Here is a 20,514-nt window from a genome sequence, read left to right on the forward strand (position 1 = left end):
GGCCGCAGCGCCCCCCGCCGCCTGGGAGGAGGCAGCGCCCCCTCACGGCGGGGCCGCGCACGAGCCCCGAGCAGGCCGAGCCGGAGCTGGTCCCCACCCCGTCCTGATCCTTGCACCACCTGGGAGGGGCAGAGCCCGGTCCCAAGTCAGCTCCCCCGTTCTCGCTCTGTCACGGCCCCAAGTTGCTTGGCTCACTTGTCTCTTCCACCACGGTGGGCTTCCTGGGACGCAGGGAGCCGCGGTTTGGCACGCCAATTCCTGGCACAGGTGCTAGGTGCTTAACCAAAGTCTGTGACAACGAATGAATGAAGGAGCGCTTGAGGGCTAAAATGTCCTTTTTAAAAAGGAAAAAAAAAGTGGGAGCTGGGAAGGTGGCTCAGTGGTAGAGCGCTTGCCTTGTATGCCAGAGGCCCTGGGTTCGATTCCTCAGCACCACATAAGCAGAAAGAAAAAAAGCCGGAAGTGGCACTGTGGCTCAAGTGGTAGAGCGCTAGCCTTGAGCTGAAGAGCTGAGAGACAGCGCCCAGGCCCAGAGTTCAGGCCCACAACTGGACCCCCCCCCCAAAAAAAAAAGAATCGTCGTCGAGCTAAAACTACCTACACTTGCAGGCCCCTACATCACTCCCCAAGACATGTGAGGTCCTGGTTACCCACATTCTGTCTTCTAAAAAGGAAGAAGCCTTCATGTTCCAAACCCTTCAATTTTACCCCTTCTTCCCTCTTCCTCTCTCCTCTTCACCCCTGCCCTCCCTCCCCTCCCCTCCCATCCCATTCCTGCTTGAAGCTAGCCCACTACCAACACCTACCCCGGACAGGCATGTGGTAGGGTTCAGTATTTCTTTGATGGATCAATGATGAGGAGGGGCACTAGATGTTGTCAATGATCTAAGTTAGTGATGGTCACTTCTCTTTGGAAGATCATGTGTCTTCATTTCCACCCTCTCAGACTGGTGGTACATGATATCTAAAGCAAATACTCTAGCAAATGCTGCCAAAGATGTACCATTTATTAGTAAGGAGTCACAGAAAAGGCTAAAAGACCTGTTCTTAGAGTCTGGGGGTGGGCAGTTCTACTTTGTCCTTATTGTGGCAGGCCCAGCCCCCAAGTCTGTGTGAGGTGAATGTCATACCAGCCTCCAGCCTGACTCACACAGTCATGAAGTGCATGGCTTACTTGCAGGGTCCATGTCTGTTCAATATTTCTGTCTGTCTGTGTGCATGCGTGTACACACAAATACACACAGCTCTAGGGCTTGAATTCAAGGCCTAAGTTATATCTCTTAGCTTTTTTTACACAAGGCTAGCCCTCTACCACTTGAGCCATAGCTCCACTTGCAGCTTTTTTTTTTTTTGGAGTTGGGGGGGGGTATTAAAGATAAGAGTCTCATGTACTTTCCTGCCCAGGCTGATTTTGAACCATGATCCTTAGATCTCAGGATTACAGGCATGAGCTACTGGTGCCTGGCTTGTTCAGTCTTTCTAATCACCTGCTTTAGCTGTCTTTGGAATGTTCACCCCAGTGAACTTCATGAGCTAACAAACCACCTGAAGGGTATAGATGAAAGTTTATACTGTTTACACTTAAGTCTTTCAAAGTAGATTAGTACACAATCACAAGGACATATATGTACAACAGGATGAGGAGGGTCTAGATCCCTTCACACATCTAAGCCCAGAAATAGGAATCTAGAAGCTAGACATGGTAGTGCACACATGAAATCTTAGTACTCTGGAAGTCCAAGCAGGAGATTGGTAGTTCAAGACCAGCCAGGGCTATGTAGCAAATTCATGACCAGCTTGGGCTACATACTAAGACCCTGAGGAAAGACGGAAGGAAGGGAGGGTAGGAGGGAGAGTACAGAAAATGAGGGAAAAGAAGGAAGGAAAAGGTGAGAAAAGGAAAGAGGGAAGGAGGAAGGAAGGAAGGAGAGAGAGAAGGAGGGAAGAAGGGAGAGAGGCAGGGAGGAATGGAGGGAAAGAGGGGGAGAAGAAGGGAAGGAAGGAGGAAAGGAGGGAGAGAGAAAAGGGAAGTAGGAAGGGAGAGGAAAGGGAGGGAGGAAGGGAAAGAAGAGAAAAGGAGGGGAAAGAAGGAAGGGAAGGACAATGTGAGAAAGGAGAGAGAAGGAAGGAAAGGAAAGAAGGAAAGAGGAAGGGAGGGAGGGAGGGAATCTGATTTAAAATTTACTTTTGTTTACCCTGGTACTGCAATTTTTGTCAGCCCCACCAGAGAGCAACCTTTCTGCATTTATACTCGTTGTCTCACCTCCACATATATTCGTGTAAGCAGACTGCACTCTTGTAGTTTTCTTGACCTCAAGAAATTCTTCAAACTCCACAAAAATGTCTACACATTTCTATATTATAGATAGCTAATCTTGAAAAGTCAAAGGGATGTTTCACTGGAGAAGGCTCTAGGGTTTAGGATGCGGAGTATAGTTTGACCTTTGACTATGAAGGTGAGCATTCTCTCCTTTCCTTACCCTGCATTGGGTAAGTCCAAAGCTCTTGGAAACAGCACTTTCACTGGGGTGAAAGAACTTCAGGAAATGGACTTTGGTTCAAGACCTGCCTTGACACTGTCTCAGAAGAGCTGAGTGTTGACTTTCTATCGGTGTAATTGAGGACAAAATCAAGCCCTGGCACCAGGCTAAGATTAGGGTGCTTGAAGATTTCCCGGGCTGTTTCATTGGGGTTACAGAACACCCTTGGGTCAATGGACTGTGATCATTGACACAGAGGATTAATAAAAGATATCCACAAGCATATGCATAGGTGATATATAAGGCCGCTACACATTACTGAGTCAGTGCTGCAGAAGCTGGCAACAGAAGCAAAATAGAATCTAAGTAAATATTTTTGTTTTTTTGCTTGTTTGTTGTAGTCGGTTGTAGGGCTTGAGCTCTGGGCCCAGGCACTGTCCCTGAGCTCTTCGGCTCAAGGCTAGCGCTCTACCACTTGAGCCACAAGGTCACTTCTGGCTTTTCCTGTGTATGTGGTACTGAGGAATCGAACCCAGGGCTTCATGCATGCTAGACAAGCACTCTACCACTAGGCCACATACATTCCCAGCCCCATTTTTGCTTTAAAAAAAGTTTTATTTTTATTTATTTTTTATTATTACTCAAAAGGTGATGTTCAGAGGCGTTAGTTACATAAGTCAGGTAATTAGTGCATTTCTTTTTGGACAATGTCACCCCTTCCCTCACTCTCTCCCAGTATTTCCCTCCTGTCCCTACCTACAAGTTGTATAGTTCTATTTTTTATTTTTTTGTGTGTGCCAGTCCTAGGACTTGAGCTAAGGCCTGGGCCTGTCCTCCCTGAACTGTGTGTGTGTGTGTGTGTGTGTGTGTGTGTGTGTGTGTGTGTGTTGTGCTGGTCCTAGGACTTGAACTCAGAGCTTAGACACTGTCCCTGAGCTTCTTTGGCTCAAGGCTAGTGCTCTACCACTTGAGCCACATCTCCATTTCCAGCTGTAGTTTATTGAATGTAGTCTCACAGACATTGGTATCTGGCCTGGCTTTGAACCACAATCCTCAGATCCTAGGATTACAGGTGTAAACTACAGGTACCTGGCTATGTTTTCTTTTTTGTTTTTCTTTCTTTTTTTGGTGCCAGTCCCTGGGCTTGAACTCCAAGCCTGAACACTGTCTCTGAGCTTTTTGCTCAAGGCTACCACTTGAGCCACAACTTCACTTCTGGCATTTTGGGTAATTAATTAGAGATAGCTAAGTCTCACAGACATGAAGCTAACAGCTTCAAACCGTGATCATCAGATCTCAGCCTCCTGAGTAGTTAGGATTACAGGCATGAGCCACCAGCACCCAGCTAGTTTTTGCTTTTTATAACTAAGATAGCCAGATAGTTCAAATGACAAAGCACCTGCCTACTAAGAGCAATGCCCTGAGTAAGGAAAAAAAATCTGGGACAGCCATTTAAAACTGAAGACTTTCTTTGTTGGCTTCTGCAGTAACTTTCCTGTCTACCCTTCATCCTGGGGGTGGGGGGTCAAGTTATAATTTGCTTGTCTGCAGCCCTGCTGGACTATAAAATCTGAATGTGGGCCACCATCTTGTCATCGCAGAACCCATGCCTGACATTTAGAGACAGAGATTGGCACAGGGCTATAGGCCCCTCCTCTCTGTGGCAGAGTCTTTGCCTAGTTTCAATCCCCAGCTCCTCTCTAAATTAAGTAGGGTCAGATTCAGATATTGAGGTTGAGAAGTACAGGCCAGCTTTTAGAATACATACTTTTTCTTTATATGATACTGGTCTGGAAAAGTCTTCCAGTTTAGAAATTATTTTCTAAATTCATGTAGTCAATTTTGTAGTCACTGAGGCAAGCTGACACTAATGGTGCAAAACACTGGGTAAAGGTACTATTGGGAGCAATCAGTGTGCATACAGAATAAAAGTATTTCTAGTTAATGATCATCTGTGTATCATATATATCTATGTATGTATTCATTTGTGATGTAACTAGAAGAGTCAAGGGAAAGAAAAACCTACTCCCTGATCACCAATCCCACAATATATCACATCACTCATATGTAAAAATCCTTTATTACTGGGGAATAGAGAGACATTGTATTTTTAATGTAGAACCCTATGGAAACTATAGCAGTCTGTAGAATTGACAGCCAATGCACCTGGGTTTTAGGAGATCCACCATGCAATGTCTATGCCAGTTCAGGGAGAAGGGTGGGGAAGGAGTCAGAACATAACAATCTTGCAAGCATGGGGAAACAGGAGAGCGTGCACTTGGGATCCGGACAGGGGACAGTCTCTTCATGACCAGGGGTCCAGAAGCGGAGTGCTGAAGACAAAACACACACACAAAATATCACATCTTTGTCCTATAAACCCTCGTTTCCTACACCCGCTAGGGAAGCACAGGAGCCAGGAAGGGCACTCGTGAGCAAAGAAGGAATAAGGATATCTTCCCCCTCAGTCGTTTCCGCGGCCTTCGGGCTTGAGGGCTGTTATCCTAACAGCAAGTGCTTCCCATTTCCCACCGCGATGTGTACCATGATGAGTACCTGTGGCATGCTCCACAGGCCCCACGCAGAAAAGCATAGTGACCCAGTTCATATCCACCACCCCAGGACCCCACTACACACACACACACACACACACACACACACACACACACACACACACACACACACACAGAGCCATCCAGATCACCCTAGTTCTAAATACCATCTCTGCCTTATCTGACCCGTTTTTTTTCTCAGAAACCCCCGCCGAGGAAGGACAGCCCCAGGATTCCTTCCATTTTCAACAGTTTCACATGAATGAAACAAGATGAGACAATGATCTGTTTTCATCCATCTCCTCTGATCTTCTTTAAATGCTAGCCCTTGGGGACCTTATGTCCCAGTCCTGCCTGGCACCACAAACAGGTTGAGAATTCTCCATACTGGTGATATTGTAGAGGCTGCAATTATGGGCTGGTCCCTCTGAAAGAGCTTGGATTCACCAGCAAACATTAAAAGTAGACTTCCACAATGCACTTGTTTTTGCCATTTGTATAAAATACTATGGCAAAATTGCACTGTAATTATCTTTATGGCTGGTGTACAACGCTGGAGGAGAGTATGCCATCCAGATATAACTGCTCATATAATTATCTGGCCATCGGCAGGACTGAAATAACCATCTAATGAGAGCAAAATGATACAGTAAGTACCATATAATCAGCGAGTTACAGTTATTACAGACCTCTGTGCCCTCTCACCCAGCAGTAAATGGGAGGAGCCAGAGCCTGTGTCTGGTCCCAAGGAGTCATCATATACAAGCAGAATCAAAAGCTAGCTCCTTGGGTCTCAGACTTGCCACCTTGAGGTCAGTGAGTGTGGCTTCTGGGGGCACAAGGAGAGAGTTGATGTTGTGTGTGATTATCTTTGAGGCTTCCTGGACTCTCCCTCCTTTTGTCATCCCCCCCCCCCACTTTCTTTGGAAGTGAGTGAAAAGAAAACCATCCATTGAGCTGTCAACACCGTGTGTGGGTAGATGGTGTCAGGAAAAAGAGTCTGTGTTTTGACTAGCTCTTGCCTTGGGGGATTGTCACACTGATGGACAAGTGAAGAATATGTCAGCGCACTCAGGCCTGAGGCTCTCAGAAGACAGACCAGAGCCAACCAGGAGACACACTAGGACATCCCCCCACTCTCCACCTCCCGGGCTGGAAGAGCCATAATATAGCTGACTCACAGCACTGTGCTTCAGGCATTGTTCTGAATACCTTCCCTAGGCTCCATCTTCAAAACCCAACCCTGGAAGATCTATCATCACCTTCATTTTTCAAATGAAGAAACTGAGGCCAAGGAGACACAGCTGGAGACTGGCAGATCCAGGATTCAAAGTTAAGCTCGAATCCATTACACCACACAGAGAGACTAAGAGGCAGCTCCCAGCTAGTCCTGTTAAGCTTCTATCTCTTCCTCAATCACTCTGCTCTGGCTGAATTCTATGCTGATAACACAGGATGCTAGGCAGAAAGGTTCCACCTGTCCAGAAAGCAAATGCTATACCTATGGACAGGATGTGGTACCTGTAGTAATTGGGTGATAATTTCTCCATCCTTAGCCCAGGTTACAAGAGAACAGGGTCCAAACAACAGAAGCTACCCTCTAGCAAAGCCCTATGGAAAGTTTTTCTTTTTTTGGAGGGGGGGAACGTCTGGTCATAGGACCTGAACTCTGTGCCTGGACACTGTCCCTCAGCTCTTCAGCTCAAGGCTAGCGCTCTACCACTTGAGCCAAAGTGCCACTTCCAGCTTTTTTCTTTTTTCTTATGTGGTGCTGAGGAATCGAACCCAGGGCCTCATGCATGGAAGACAAGCGCTCTACCACTGAGCCACCTTCCCAGCCCCTGGAAAGTTTTTCTTTCCCTATTTTCCACCATTCACCTTTGCTGAATAATCAATGGGAGTCCATTACAAAGGAAAGAGAGAGAGAGAGAGAGGACAAGAGGGTGGGTATCTATGCATGCACACATGCCTGTCTCTGGGTATCATTGTGCTGGCACTGAGAGCATGCACATCTGATAATTGCCCCCTTCCCCCGCTGCCATCTCATCCCAATACATAGCCCCCTCTCCTCTCCCCAGCCAAGGACCTTACCTCATTCTGCACTGGGAGGATGCTTAAGAGTACCAAAGCTGGGGATGTTCTCTTCATTCACTTTGGTAGGAGTGTCTGGCATGAAATAAACAACAGTTGGGAGGATTCTTCTGAATGGGAACTAAAATCTGCCTCAATAGTGAAGGGCTAGTGATGAGAGGCAGAGCTAGAAGACAGAGCTGGAGGAAGCACAGCCTCCTTAGTCCTCTCTCGTCTGTAGCAGGGCTATTTTAGAAAGTTGCCCTACTCTGAGTTCCAGGAGGACTCAACTGTAAACCCAAGCTGCTTGGGAAGAAGAGGCCAAGAAGCATTTGTTAAAACCACCAGCACCCCAAGACTTTCCATTGTACCCCCCCCACTCCTACCTGGTTGGCTGTTCCTCTTGCCCATAAGTCCCACAAAGAAATCATGCATGTCACCTGCAGAAAAAGGTCAACACTGTCAACAGGAGAGGTGATGCTTTCCACCTACAGTGTTACAACTTCTGAGATGGTTTCTCCACTCTCTCTCTCTCTCTCTCTCTCTCTCTCTCTCTCTCTCTTTCTTGGCTCCACTCTCTCTCTCTCTCTCTCTCTCTCTCTCTCTCTCTCTCTGTCTTTCTCTCTCCTTCCCTCTCCCCCCCATAAGATCTTCCTATGTAGCCCTGGGAATTTATGATTCTCCTGCTGCGGGAACTATAGTGTACACCACCATGCCTATCTAGTCTTTGTATCTTGCCCCAGCAAGACACAAAGATAACCCACCATTATTAGGCATGTACTCTTGTCCCATCCCGCCCCCTCCATTTCGAGTTCTCTACAGCAGGTGCCTTGGCTTTGAATCTCCAGTGCCATTGTAAATCTCTTGGTTTTCAATGACTCACCAGTAGAGGAAATCTCCCACACCCCTCACACCTGCCTCCTTCCTGTGCCCTGGTGGCCTTTCCTACTCAGAAACACTGGCCAACCAGTTGCAGCTGGCATATTGTCTGTACCAGCTGAGATAGAGCCAGCCAAAATGGCCCCTGGGCCCCATGCCCATGGAGCTCTGGGCAAGTGGTCAGCAAAGATAGGGAGAGAGAAGAAGCTACTCACGTTTCTGGGGAAGGGATGATTCCTTTGAATCTGGAAAAATAAAAAAAATTGAGAAATGGATGGTGGGAAGTGATGATTTGATAATTCAAGGGCAGTTCAGATGACAAACCCTGATGGATTCACTAAGTCATTTCTGGTGTCCCCCTGCCCCCTGCCCGTGGAAGTCTCCCAGGCCTATCTCATCTGCAGAATCCTTCCCCTCATCCCTCTCCCCGGGGCCTGGCCCTACCCACGCTAGCCTTGCTCAGTACTTTCAGTAATTCCTCCAGAGAGACTGAGCGGCTGTCGTAGAGTCTCCGCAGCAGGGATGGAGGCAGCTGGTACAGATCTGAGTCCTTGCAGGGGAGAGGAACAGAGAGGTGAGCGGAGAGGAACAGAGAGGTGAGCGGGGAAACTAACATCCCTCCCACTTGCTCTCTTCCCACATAAAACTCTCTTCTGAAGCCCTCACAGCTGCATCCAAGATTTCCTCTGTCTGCTCTACAAGTGGATACTCAAAGTGTGGTTTTGTGGACCAGCACTGCAGGGAGCTTGTTAGAAATACAGATTCTACCCAAGAACCTGCATTTGAACCCCATTCACAGTTAATTCACTTGTACAGTATGGTTTGAGGGGGTGGGGGAGGCAGGCTGGCTGACCATCCTGATTGCCAGAACTGTAAAGACTTCCAGGAATCCAGAATTTTCTTAAACTGGCACAGTTATTGCCTATCTCACAAGCTCAAGGGCGATTGTTCCCTAGGGCCCTATCCAGCTTCTGTCATCTTTCTGTGACAAGGGCCATAGGTTCTTTTCTCCCTGGCATATCATGAACCAATATGCTACCTATGAATGAGTCATGAATTTCCCCAAAGCAAGGAAGGCCTCGTCAGAAAGAGCAAGTATCCTCTAGTCTATACGCTGTGATGGAATCACAGACAGGATTAAGTCCCAGGGTTGGATGACAGCAGGCTGCCAGGGCAACCTGCAAACCTGAGGCTCCCCTCCTCTGTGCCATGTTGTGCATGTTTCTCCCCTGCCCCCCCTCTCTTTCTTTCTCCCCGCTATGTCCTTTTGCCTTAGTTTTTACTCTTTCACCCACACACCCTTCCTGCCCTTGATCTAGAATTTCTTTCAAGAAAGATACATGCTCAATATAACATTCTTCTCCCCCACAATCAGCACCCCAAATTCTGCAGCTATACAACAGGGGGCTCGGCGTTGTCCTCATGATTTTTTCCCCTAGAAACTTGTGGCCACAGCAGGGTGGTAGATAGGGGCCATGTACACCTAAATTAATGCTGTAGAAAGACAATGTTGGTGATTATGTTGGAGAATCTCACCTGGAATTTTAAGAGTGCCTCTTTCTAGAGCCCAGGGGGTCCGTGAGCTGCTGTGCATGCACAAACATGCATTTACCCAAAATGTACTATACACACCAACCCAATTCCTAGGCACCCAGGCATCCTACCCTCTTCCTACATGGATTTTCCTCATCCTCACAGGAAACAGGTCTCTCTTTCAGTGACCACAACCTGACCGAGGGGCCATCTCATTGTTCAAGGTCCTGTAGCAGATTTGTCTCAGATGTTCAGACATCTTGGGCTGAAATTGTATGGCTCCACACACAAGGTCCAGCCTGTATTTGGCACACCCTAGGCCTTTCTGGATGGGTACTAGTCATTTGGATCTGGTGCAACTGCTGCCACCTGCAAGACTGCCCTGATGATCACACACACACACACACACACACACACACACACAGAGCCAACCACACAGTTTCCTGGCAGCCACTCTTCCAAAATTGTTCCAATACTCTGCCTACCTCCTGTAATGAGATGCTAAACAGATTGGAAGTGGAGAAGCAGTCAGACTTCACACACTGAATTTGTAATAAGTCCCACCTGTAATCATCTTAAAAGCATTTGTACCAATGTAATTGCTGTCATCTCAAAACCCTGAAAAGACTTCCTTCCTGCACTCCTCCTGCACACACCATGACAATTCCTATTCTTTTTCTTGGAGGGACTTTGAAAATCAGGGCTCAACCTGACTTTTTTCTTGTTCTTTTTCCTTTTCGTTTTGCCATTCTGAGTAAACAAGGCTGGGGGTCAGGTAAGAGAGAGAAGAAAAGAAGGATAAGGACTGAGAGTCATAGATACACCTAAAGTTACAGACAGTGGATACGCAGATGATAAGAGAATGTATTTGCATCTTGAAAAGAAAAGAACCCATATAACTGATAGGTGAAATAACATGCAAATGACCACTTGGGAGAGGAAATTTTTACTGTGTTTTTTTATTATCCAGGGAGTAGAGAGCACTCCCCCTGCCCGCCCCTGCCCACCAAGGCACAGAACCTGACTGTAGAAAACCTCAGACCACCCTACCTTACCCCTTCACAGCACCATCCAATAACCAAATCACCCAACAATCAACCACCCCAACAACATATGTAGGACATCTTTTATGTACAAAGACACACAGAGAGCCAGAGATAGTTCAGACATACCCTGGAGAGGATGGAAAGGTGAGAAGACCAGAGAGGAAGAGACATCGAAAGGAAGATGAAATGCCCTGGTTAGACCACCTGCCCAACCCCATCCACCCTCCTCTTCCCCACAGTTGTCCAAACAGGCAGAATCCAGGTCCCTGTGATGTTCCAGGACTCTGCCAGTGGGTGCCTTACCTTGCTGTGACTCCCACTGGGTACCACCTGCTCCTGTGATTCCTCACAGACAGCTCCAAAGCTTGGAGGCAGGCTGAGAGCCAGGATGGCTGCGAACAGCAAGGTAGTCCTCATGTTTCCTGGGAAGGCAAAGGCCAGGGAGGTGGGGAAGATACAATGTGGTGGAAGCGGAGACCCTCCTAACCAGCAGCCAGGTTCCACCTTGCTTTTCTAGCCTTAAACTCTCCTAGGCAAGTCCTAGTCTACAGAGGATGGAAGGGATCTCTGAGAAAAGGGGTCCATTCTTGGAGCTCAATTTCCCTTCTTCCCCATTAGATAGCTCCCAAGATATGCCCCCTGGCAATGAGCGATGGTGCCTGGGCCTGTAGCTCATAAGGAAGATGACAGATTTATAACACAGGCACTCGTTCTTTAGTTGCCTTGAGGAGGGGTCCTGGATGCTGCTCTCCAGAACTAAATAACCCCAAGACTTAAGGAAAACTTTCTGGTGAGGAAAAAAATCAGTCTGCAGCTACAGACTCCAAACACTCACCCAGTAAGCTGCTTGCCTATCAAGGGCTGTATCTCCTCTGTTCTTCTGAACGGGGACCCCTGACCCCTGGTGCCAGCTTCTGTCCATCAAGCATTGTCCCTTACCCCCTGAGCCTACCTGTGGAGCTGCTCTGAGCTTGGCCTGGCAGGATCCGGGAGCTGCCTGGGAGCACTCCCCACTCTCCACACGCTGAAGCTGCTGTGATGAGAGAGACAGAGTGGAGGGTATGTGGAAGGTGGCGGAAACTCCGTCCCAGCTCCCTGATAAAGGCTCTGGGAGGGTATGGGGAGCTGAGGGGAGGGGCTGAGAATCACCAATCCCAAGGTGGCTGGAGGGAAGGAGGGGGAGACTGAGTTGGGGGAATGGGAAGGCTGCAGCTATGCACCTAGACTCATAGGCACGTGTGCACTCTCTCTCTCTCTCTCTCTCTCTCTCTCCCCCCCCTCTCTTTCTCTCTCTCTCCAGACCCAGCAGTGCACTAGAGTCGTTCAACAGCCTACTTTCCAAAGGTATGTAAGATAGGCACTCTAGGGTATGTTATTGTGTATAGTATGTCACAAAATTACCATACAGGTCTAGATCAATAGGTGTGTCCTCTGGGCCTTTCTTTCCATGTTCACTCATCAGCTCCCCACCCTTTAAACCTTTAGGCTTGGCCAGCAACCAGTGGTTCACACCAGTAATCCTAGCTATTCCGGAGGCTGAGATCTAATGACCGTAGTTTGAAGCCACACACACACACACACACACACACACACACACACACACACACACCAATCCTTCCACTCACCCCCCCCCAAGTCTGAGAGACTCTTATCTTCAATTAACTATCAAAAAGCTGGAAGTGTAAGTATGACTCAAGTGGTAGAGCACTAGCCTTGAGCAAAAATGCTCACAGACAGCACCCAGGCACTGAATTCAAGCTCAGGCAGGTGCCTCTTTGCCACTGCCAGAGTCCTGGCTAAGGTTCTCCTGCCAAAAAGAGGATTGTAGGTGAGGGCTGAGATGTAGCTCAGTGGCAAAGCATTTGCCTAGCAAGAGCAACATCCTGTGTTTGATCCCATTCCCTCCCAAAAGAAAAAACAAACAAAACAAGAAACAAGAGCCCAGCACCAGTGGCTTATGCCTGTAATCCTTTACTCGAGGCTGAGATCTGAAGATTGTGGTTCAAAGTCCGCCCAGGCAGGAAAAGTCCGTGAGACTCTTATCTCTAATGAACCACCAGAAAACCGGAAGTGGCGCTGTGGCTCAAGTGGTAGAGCGCTCGCCTTCAGCTGAAGAGCTGAGGGACAGAGCGCCCAGGCTCAGAGTTCAGGCCCCACAACCGACCGAAAAACAAAACACAGGCACAGGCCTGTCATCCTAGCTATTCAAGAAATTGAGATCTGAGGGTCCTGGTTTGAAGCCATCTTGGGTAGGAAACTCTCTGAGACTCTTATCTCCAGTAAACTACTCAGAAAAAGCTGGGAGTGTGTAGCTCAAGTGGTAGAATGCTAGCTTTGAGCAAAAAGAATTTCAGGGACAATGCTTATGCCTGGAGTTCAAGCCCCAGGACTGGTATGGAAAAAAAAAACAACCCACCACCACCACCAAAACCAAAAAGACAAAAAACAAACAAACAAGGATTACATATGGATTCTCTCCTCCTACTGAGCTGCTTTACCATTCTTATCTTCACATCCAGCGTCAGTGCTTCTCCACTGCTGAGAGCAGAAAACTCAGTCAGCTCCCCTCCTCCCCACTAGTGCTAAGCCCTCTCCCCTAGACCTGCCTCCTGCTGTTCTCCTTCCTGACCCCGAATCAGCCTGACCCAGTTGCATCCTTCTGGAGCTCTACCTTCCATTCCTCCTCTCTGAGGAGGATCACACAGGATGGCTGAGCTGTTCTCCATCCCTCCCCTTCAGCATTGATTTCTTAAATGCTTCCCTTTTCTTTCTGTCTGTGAAAGAGCCCCAGGGGCAAAACAGTGGCAAGATTAGACACCCAGAGAGAGGTGACAGACAGATAGACAGACAGGATGCTGAAGAGATAGGGGAGGTAGAAAGCGAAAACCAGCTTGTTAGGCCCGGCACTGGTGGCTCACACCTGTAATCTTAGCTACTCAGGAGGCTGAGATCTGAGGATCACGGTTCAAAGCCAGCCTGGGCAGGAAAGTCCGTGAGACTCTTATCTTCAACTAACCACCAGAAAACTGGAAGTGGCGCTGTGGCTCAAGTGGTGGAGTGCTTACCTTTAGCTGAAGAGCACAGGGACAGTGCCCAGGCCCAGAGTTCAAGCCCCATGACTGACAAGAAAGAAAAAGAAAGAAAAGAAAACCAGCTTGTTCTTTTGAGGGGGTTCCCCCAGTGGGGCTGGGCTTGGGTTTGATGTTCAGAAGATACTCTTTCATAGAGGGATCTGTTTGACTTTTGTATTTCCAACATGTACATAGGAAAATACCTTTTTAAAAAAATTTTTATGAAGGCTGGGAAGGTGGCTCAGTGGTAGAGTGCTTGCCTTGCTTGCTCAAGGCCCTGGGTTCGATTCGTCAGCACCACATAAGCAAAAAGAAAAAAAAAGCTGGAAGTGGCGCTGTGGCTCAAGTGGTAGAGCGCTAGCCTTGAGCTGAAGAGCTGAGGGACACCGCCCAGGCCCAGAGGTCAGGCCCCACCACCCGACCCAAAAAAAAAAATTTTTTTTATGAGGAGATTCAGTCACTCACTCCAGTACACATAGTTTCCAATCCGTGATGAAGAGCCAAAAGTTCAGGTTCACCTCATGCCAAATCTCCCATTCCTTTTACTGCTTGTTGTGTGGGCTGACCTGAGACAGAACAGTTAGCACTCCCTGAGGGAGAAGATGGCCCAGCTAAGACGGCAGGTTTGGAACCCTCCATTCTTGGAATGAAGACATTCCCTTATTTGCTACAGACACTGCTCAGCAGGGCTTTCCTGATCAACCTATTTAAAATTACCACCCCAAGCCAGGCACTGGTGGCTTATGCCTAGAATCCTAGCCACTCAGGAGGCTGAGATCTGAGAATCATGGTTTGAAGTCAGCCCAGACAGAAAGGCCTGTGAGACTCTGATCTTCAATTAACTACCAAAAATAAAAAATAAATAAAGCTTCAAGGTGAGCTGTGGCTCACATGATAGAGTGCTAGCCTTTAGCAAAGAAGCTCAGAGACAACACCCAGGTCCTGACTTCAAGCCCAAGGACCAGCACCAAAAAATTAAAAAAAAAAAAACCATCCCAATACTCTACATCCCCTTCAGGTTTTCTCCTGCATTCATTTTCTCCTGCATGAGGGTATTTACTTATTGTCTCTTTACCAAACATCCCAGCTCCACCAGGAATGTAGGAGCTACAAGGGTAAAAATTGTCTGCTGTTAATATCCCTCATCTTATAGTATTTGGCATATAATATATGTTCAATGGAAGTATTTGTAAAATGAAAAGAGAAGCCAGAGCTTCTCTGTTTTATCTTAGCCTCAAACATGGACCCTCTCAAGCGCTGCTAGGGTCCTAAAACACCTTCTTCCCATGCCAGCCACCCTGGGACTCGGGCCATACTCATAGAAGTTACCCTAACTGCACAGGGCCCTTGGTCACCCCGGAGTGAGGGCAGCAGCTGGGTATGAAGGCCTCTTTATTATGTGAGAGGCTAATGAGGCCTCATTAAAAGCTTCTCATTACCCAGCTAATTGCAGGACTGTGTGGGCAAAGAACATGGGCGAGGACCCAGGACTGGGAGCATTTGGTGGTATGAGGAATAGAAATCGAAGGCTGTTTCCACCCAAATGACCTGACAGGTTCATTCTTTTGAGAAGCCCAGGTGCGGTTCTTAATGGCATTTAGCTATCTTCTTCGTCTTCCTTCTCCTCTCTCCTCCTCCTACTGATCTGGAAATGGAAGGCTAAGTGAGGCAGGCAGAGGGAGTTAGGAATGCAGGAGGTATGAGACCACTCTGCATCAACTACGCCCACCCCCACCCCCACCTATCCATCCCTGCTTCCAAGCCTTGACACCAGGGAAGCAGGGCTTCAGCAAAGGCTCTCCATGAATAATGTCCTTTGATGATCTGGCAGCTCACAGAGGATGGCAGGAGTCAAGGCTCTGGAGAGCAAAGGGATGGCCAGAAGTGCTTGCCTCTTGATCTCTGGGATTAGCAAAGACTTGAAAGAGCTGATGCTAACCTAAGCAGGAGAGGTGATCAAGGCGGAGGCCTTGAAGAGTTGAGCAGGCAGCTTCCATTTGCCCACAAATCATATGCAAATAACACGTAAAGTGCCATTGCAGCTACAGAAGCATTTAAGGCGTTTCTTTCTTTGAGTATCCATGCTATACTTGAGCCACATCCCAGATGCTAAGAGGAGAAGGTACTTGGAATCCAGAGACCCTCGCAGCTCCCCTCATGGCCTCTTGAGTGATGCCAGAAAAGTGTTTTTAGTTGCTGAGAGAGATAGGTTAGGCAGCTCTTCTCTAGGGGCTATTGGTGAAGGCTGACCCAGCACCTGCTGTGTACACAAGATGACCTGCACACATCCATCGCATGTTTGACTTGTGGACCCTCTCAATACCCTGGAGAATTGTTGGAGGTGAGGGCAAGCCATAAATGACACTGGGTAGAGAGATGCCAGGGATGAATAAAGGAGGACAGTTTCTGGATCCAGCCAGGTCCTGTAACCAAGAAACTGCTGAGAACAACTCACAGTACAAGAAATGGGGAGAGTCCCTCAGAGCCTGGGGAAGAGATCCACTGAGGCAAGAGGACCGCACCAAAGCTGGATTAGTCTCTGAGGTGCCAGGAATGGCTCCTTGTGGAGGCTGAGGGGCCCAGGGCAGCCCGTGCCCCCTCAAAGCCTGAAGAGAAGAGCCAGTGGCAGAACTCCCTCCTTCCTCTCTCATGGTGAGAAAGCTAATTTTAGCCCTGTTATGTGCAGGGAAACTGAGCCCTATAGGCTTCAGGCTCTTAGACTCCAGAAGGAAAAAAAAAAAAAAAGGCAATCAGGAAAAAGAAGGTAGAGATGGAAGGGTAAAGGAGGCAAGAAGCCCCTCCTGCCCGTGGTCAAGCAGGAATACATCCACACGGCCAAGGTAGGGACCGGAGACTTGGTCTTCTCCCCACTCCCACCCCTACCCTGGGAGCTGGCAATGCCCTCAGCCCTGGAGAAAGAAACGCAGGATAGGGAGCAGCAGCTGCATTTTCTCCTGAAATTGCTTCTGAAAATGACCAGACACTTCAGTAGGAAAGTGACGACAATTTGGGCCCTGGGAGCAGGAGATGAGGCAGAGAGCGGGGGCGATTGGGCTCAGGTCACCACCCGCCTCTTAGCCAGACAGGATCTTCATGGCCTGATTCTGAGAAGCTGAGGATGGGGGAGTTGTCAGGAAGGAGGCTAGCCAGAATCTGAGCGACTCTTCCTCTAGATGGCCCCCCTCACAACAGGTTCTAGTCCCTCGCCCACCTACGAAGAGCTCATGACTGGATTCCCATCTCAGCTCCGAACAGGGTATGCTGAAGCAGGGGGCTTGAGCTCAGAGAACGAGATTAATCTGCAGGCAGGAGGCAAGTTTAATCAGGTCTCCCAGCCAGCATGATTACCTGGGGCCGTGAGCTGCCTGCCGATGGAAGCCGGAAGCGAGGTGAGGGAGACCCCAGCCTTAAGACACAGCGGAGCTCAGAGCTCAGCAGAGGAGGCAGGGAAGAAGCGGAGTGATTATGAAAAGAGGAAGGGACTTCCAGAACCGGTAACAATGGCAGCCCTTTGTAAGTCCTCACAGACAGCTGATCTAAATTTCACTGCGGATGTAGAAGCAGTGTGTTCCCTCACGAAGTAGAGAGAGCGATGGTGACACAAGGCAGTGTCTATGGGGAAATCGCTCTGGAGGAGAGTGAAAAAAAATTATTACATATTAATATTAATCAGAGCCCACACAAATGGGGGACAATAAGATGGTGTGAGATAGTTGGAGACTGAGAAACAAAATGACAGTGACAGAAGACAGGGGCTGAGTCACGGGGAATGCCAGAGCCTGGGTGGAGGAGTCTGTTGCCTGCCACCAGCTACAGGCCTCAGGTGGGGAACTGTGATTAGCCAGATAACTGTTGGCAGCAGCTGAGCATCTCAGGTACATGGAAAGCCAGGGAATGCTCAGGAGGCAGGTGTGATGCAGCCCACTGCTGAGTGGAGGGGAGATGGAGCTCCTGGGTACAGGGGACTCTACACTCCCCAGCTCACCTCAGCTTGCATGCATGAGCCCTCCAGTCTTGGGCCTCTTTTCAGGCTAAATCTTCAAAGAATCCCAGTCTCCACCATTGCAGGGATCCTCACTTCTTCCCTCCAGGGACACACTTAATGAATCAGCCCATTGGCCACCTGCGACCTGAGCCCTATCCCCGACTCCCGCTCTCCTACCCTCCATCCTGGTCTCTCAAAACCCAGCTAGAGCTCAGCCGGTCAAGGAGCCCAGAGACAATTTCCTTTCTTTTCCCTTATTATCTGTACTAGCTGGCTCCCAGGAGCCTGAGGGACAGAAAAGGGCATGGAGAAGAAGGGTCTAAATGCAAGTGGGTTAGGAGACAGGGGAACAGGGACCCACCCACACTGACCAGACCTTTCTGAATGACATGATCTTTATTAGTAGACAAACAGACTGAGACCACTGCATTTGAAGAAGAGTTCTGGAAGGGTCAGGGAGAAACATGGCATTTTAAGTGTTCTCTTTATTTCACCTTACCATCAGAGGGGCTAGACATGAGATTTCCCCCCACCCTTACCCCAAAGGCAGGCAGAGGGGGTTCATGCTGGTCCGGGAGAAAGATGCTGCATCTCTGTGGGGCAGCAGCCAGCCCCTCACTGCACAGTGACCTCCAGGTGACTCCCCTTCTTCTTGCAAATTAGTTTGTTCTTCCCACCACCTACAGGGCCCTCGATAACCTTGACAGCCACGCTTTTGTCCTTGAACCTCACTGAAAACCTAGAGGGAAAACAAGTTGCAGAACTGAAGCTAACATCTGCATCCTCTCACTCCTATTCCAGAATTTCAACAATGGATCCCCATTCCTCCCTGAAACAAGCACATGATACATTCTCCCACCCCACCCCCATCCTCCCACTCCCCACCCCTCCACCCTGTCAGATGACTCAAGGCCCCAGAGAACTTGGGTGGGGACCAAGAAACACCTCCAAGCCCTGCCCTGACACAGTATGCTTCACTTTCTGATCGCATGATTTCCCCGGTCACAATGACCATGAGCCCGGTCATCTGTCCCAATCCGTCCCTCACCACCAGCTCACGGCCTTACTTCTCAGTCACGGTGACAGAAAGCTGCCTCTGTGTGGCATCCAGAACAGCCTGGTACATTTTTGTCAGTAATTCAACCACATGGTCACTGATCAACAGGATGTCTCCCTTGGAGCCCACTGATGTTATCTTAGGAAGAAGGAAAACAGTAGGAAAAAGATTCATTTATTTTCTCCTTCGAAGCACCAAGAGTGACATCAAAGGCCCAGAGTAAGAGGTCTGGTCCCAGCTGTTTTAGTTTGCCCCACCCCTGGGATGCCCACCCCTTCTCCAGCAGAGGCCCCACTGCACCCCATTCTGCTACCTCATTCAGATGCAAGCTGAAAAGCCCATCCTGGAGGCTGCTGACTGACACTTCAGCCACACTGTCCAGCCCAATGATGGTTTGGGCCTGGAATTTCTTGGTGTCTGTGATAATCACATGCCCCTTGGTCAGAAGAAGAATCCGAGCAGAAATCTACAAGAAAAGAGAATGGTGGGAAGAAGAAAGAATGGGGGACAGTCAGAATTAATCCTCACTTATGTACCCTGTATATTGTATAGCACGCATGCACGTGTGCGCGCGCGTGTGCACACACACACACACACACACACACAGTGCTGCCCATCCAGGCCTGGAAACCCCTGTGGGGAGGGGTTAAGCTGTAATTCTTCACCTTGCCATTGCCACGGTTGACCTTCTTCACAGTCTCTGCCATCAGAACAGGCCCTTCATCCCTCCCTTGCAGCTTCTGCAGTTTGGGATTTCCCTGAAGCCCAACGTAGTCACCGCGGAATGGCACTGGGACACTGAAGACACACAGGAGGTGTACAGTGGGGAACAAAGCCCTATTCCTCCTTTCCCAAGTGTCCCGCCTAGTACTCTGCCCCCTCCTGTTTCAGGGAGTCACAGGCATGGTCCAGGAGCAGCACCATCAGCCTCACACAGGATGGAACCCCCCCCGCCACCTACTCAGTCAGACTCTGAGGAGGGGACACAGCATCTGGGGTTCACAATCCTGCCAGGCAATTTTCTGATGCAGGCACAAGCTTGAGAATGACCATTGGATGGAACTGGCTGTGTGGGTGGTAGTCTAGGGGCCTTTACCTCTGGGGATAGGAAGCCTTCTTCCCTTTGAACAGTTCACTGGCATAGAGCTTTTCCTTCAGTGTCTGCACCTGCTTTGGGGACAGCTGATCTCTGAACTTCTTGCACTGTGAAGAGCAAAGAACGGGAGTTAAGATCATGGTGGAAGAGGGAAAGGTTGAGGAGGGAAATAAAGATAGGAACTAGAGGACACAAGGGGAACAGAGAGACAGGAATGCACTAGATACTTCAGGAGAGGGCAGGGGCCAGCTGGAGCATGAGTGAGGAGGACTGAGAGAACTGAGAAGTATGGGGGATGAATGGAAACTAGCAAATGCAGGTACCCTGAGGGCATATGCCCAGCCTATAGAGGGGCTCCACAAGTATTTCCTAGATGTGTAAGAACACTGTGAGTAACATATGCCAGGCACAAAAAGACAAATATCGTACAATTTCCACTTATCGTAGCTGATATCTACATTGGTCAAATACATAGACACAGAAAATAGATTTGTGGTTAGGTGGGGGCATGGACAGTCATGGCAGAGTAGTACATGGGTGTGCATTTCAGTTTGGAGGGGGAAGTAAAAAATGTACAGAGATGGATGGTGGTGATGATCATGCAACAATCTGAATGTACTAAATAACACTAACTGCACACTTAAAAATGGTTGATGGGGGGCTGGGAAGGTGGCTCAGTGGTAGAGTGCTTGCCTTGCATGCATGAGGCCCTGGGTTCAATTCCTCAGCACCACATAAGCAAAAA

General features: G+C 48.8%; 2 protein-coding genes across 2 annotated transcripts in view; both read right to left on the bottom strand.

Moving 5' to 3' along the window:
• Nucleotides 1–7,124: 7,124 nt before the first annotated feature.
• On the bottom strand, nucleotides 7,125–10,977 carry Tac3 (tachykinin 3). The gene is made up of 5 exons (XM_013020773.1): nucleotides 10,864–10,977; nucleotides 8,426–8,531; nucleotides 8,197–8,226; nucleotides 7,489–7,542; nucleotides 7,125–7,198 (listed from the first exon to the last, which is right to left on the bottom strand). The coding sequence occupies exons 1-5, from the start codon at nucleotides 10,975–10,977 to the stop codon at nucleotides 7,125–7,127; spliced, it is 378 nt and encodes a 125-aa protein (XP_012876227.1).
• A 7,254-nt stretch (nucleotides 10,978–18,231) lies between these two features.
• Nucleotides 18,232–20,514, bottom strand: part of Myo1a (myosin IA) — a 19,026-nt gene continuing 16,743 nt past the window's right edge. The window contains exons 22-26 of the mRNA XM_013020068.1: nucleotides 19,770–19,951; nucleotides 19,339–19,471; nucleotides 18,987–19,139; nucleotides 18,684–18,811; nucleotides 18,232–18,355 (exon numbers count right to left, since the gene is read on the bottom strand). Coding sequence (XP_012875522.1) covers nucleotides 18,232–18,355; nucleotides 18,684–18,811; nucleotides 18,987–19,139; nucleotides 19,339–19,471; nucleotides 19,770–19,951 — 720 coding nt within the window. The remainder of the gene's footprint in view (nucleotides 18,356–18,683; nucleotides 18,812–18,986; nucleotides 19,140–19,338; nucleotides 19,472–19,769; nucleotides 19,952–20,514) is intronic.

Source organism: Dipodomys ordii, unplaced genomic scaffold (genome assembly GCF_000151885.1).
Source record: "Dipodomys ordii isolate 6190 unplaced genomic scaffold, Dord_2.0 Scaffold3, whole genome shotgun sequence".
In the NCBI taxonomy this organism is placed as follows: domain Eukaryota; kingdom Metazoa; phylum Chordata; class Mammalia; order Rodentia; family Heteromyidae; genus Dipodomys; species Dipodomys ordii.

Coding starts and splice junctions, on each gene's coding strand:
- Tac3 (XM_013020773.1), bottom strand. CDS start 10,977: ATGAGGACTACCTTGCTGTTCGCAGCCATCCTGGCTCTCAGCCTGCCT. Junction 8,532..10,863: donor CCAGTGGGAGTCACAGCAAG/GTAAGGCACCCA, acceptor CTCCCCTGCAAG/GACTCAGATCTGTACCAGCT. Junction 8,227..8,425: donor ACTGAGCAAGGCTAGCGTGG/GTAGGGCCAGGC, acceptor TTATTTTTCCAG/ATTCAAAGGAATCATCCCTT.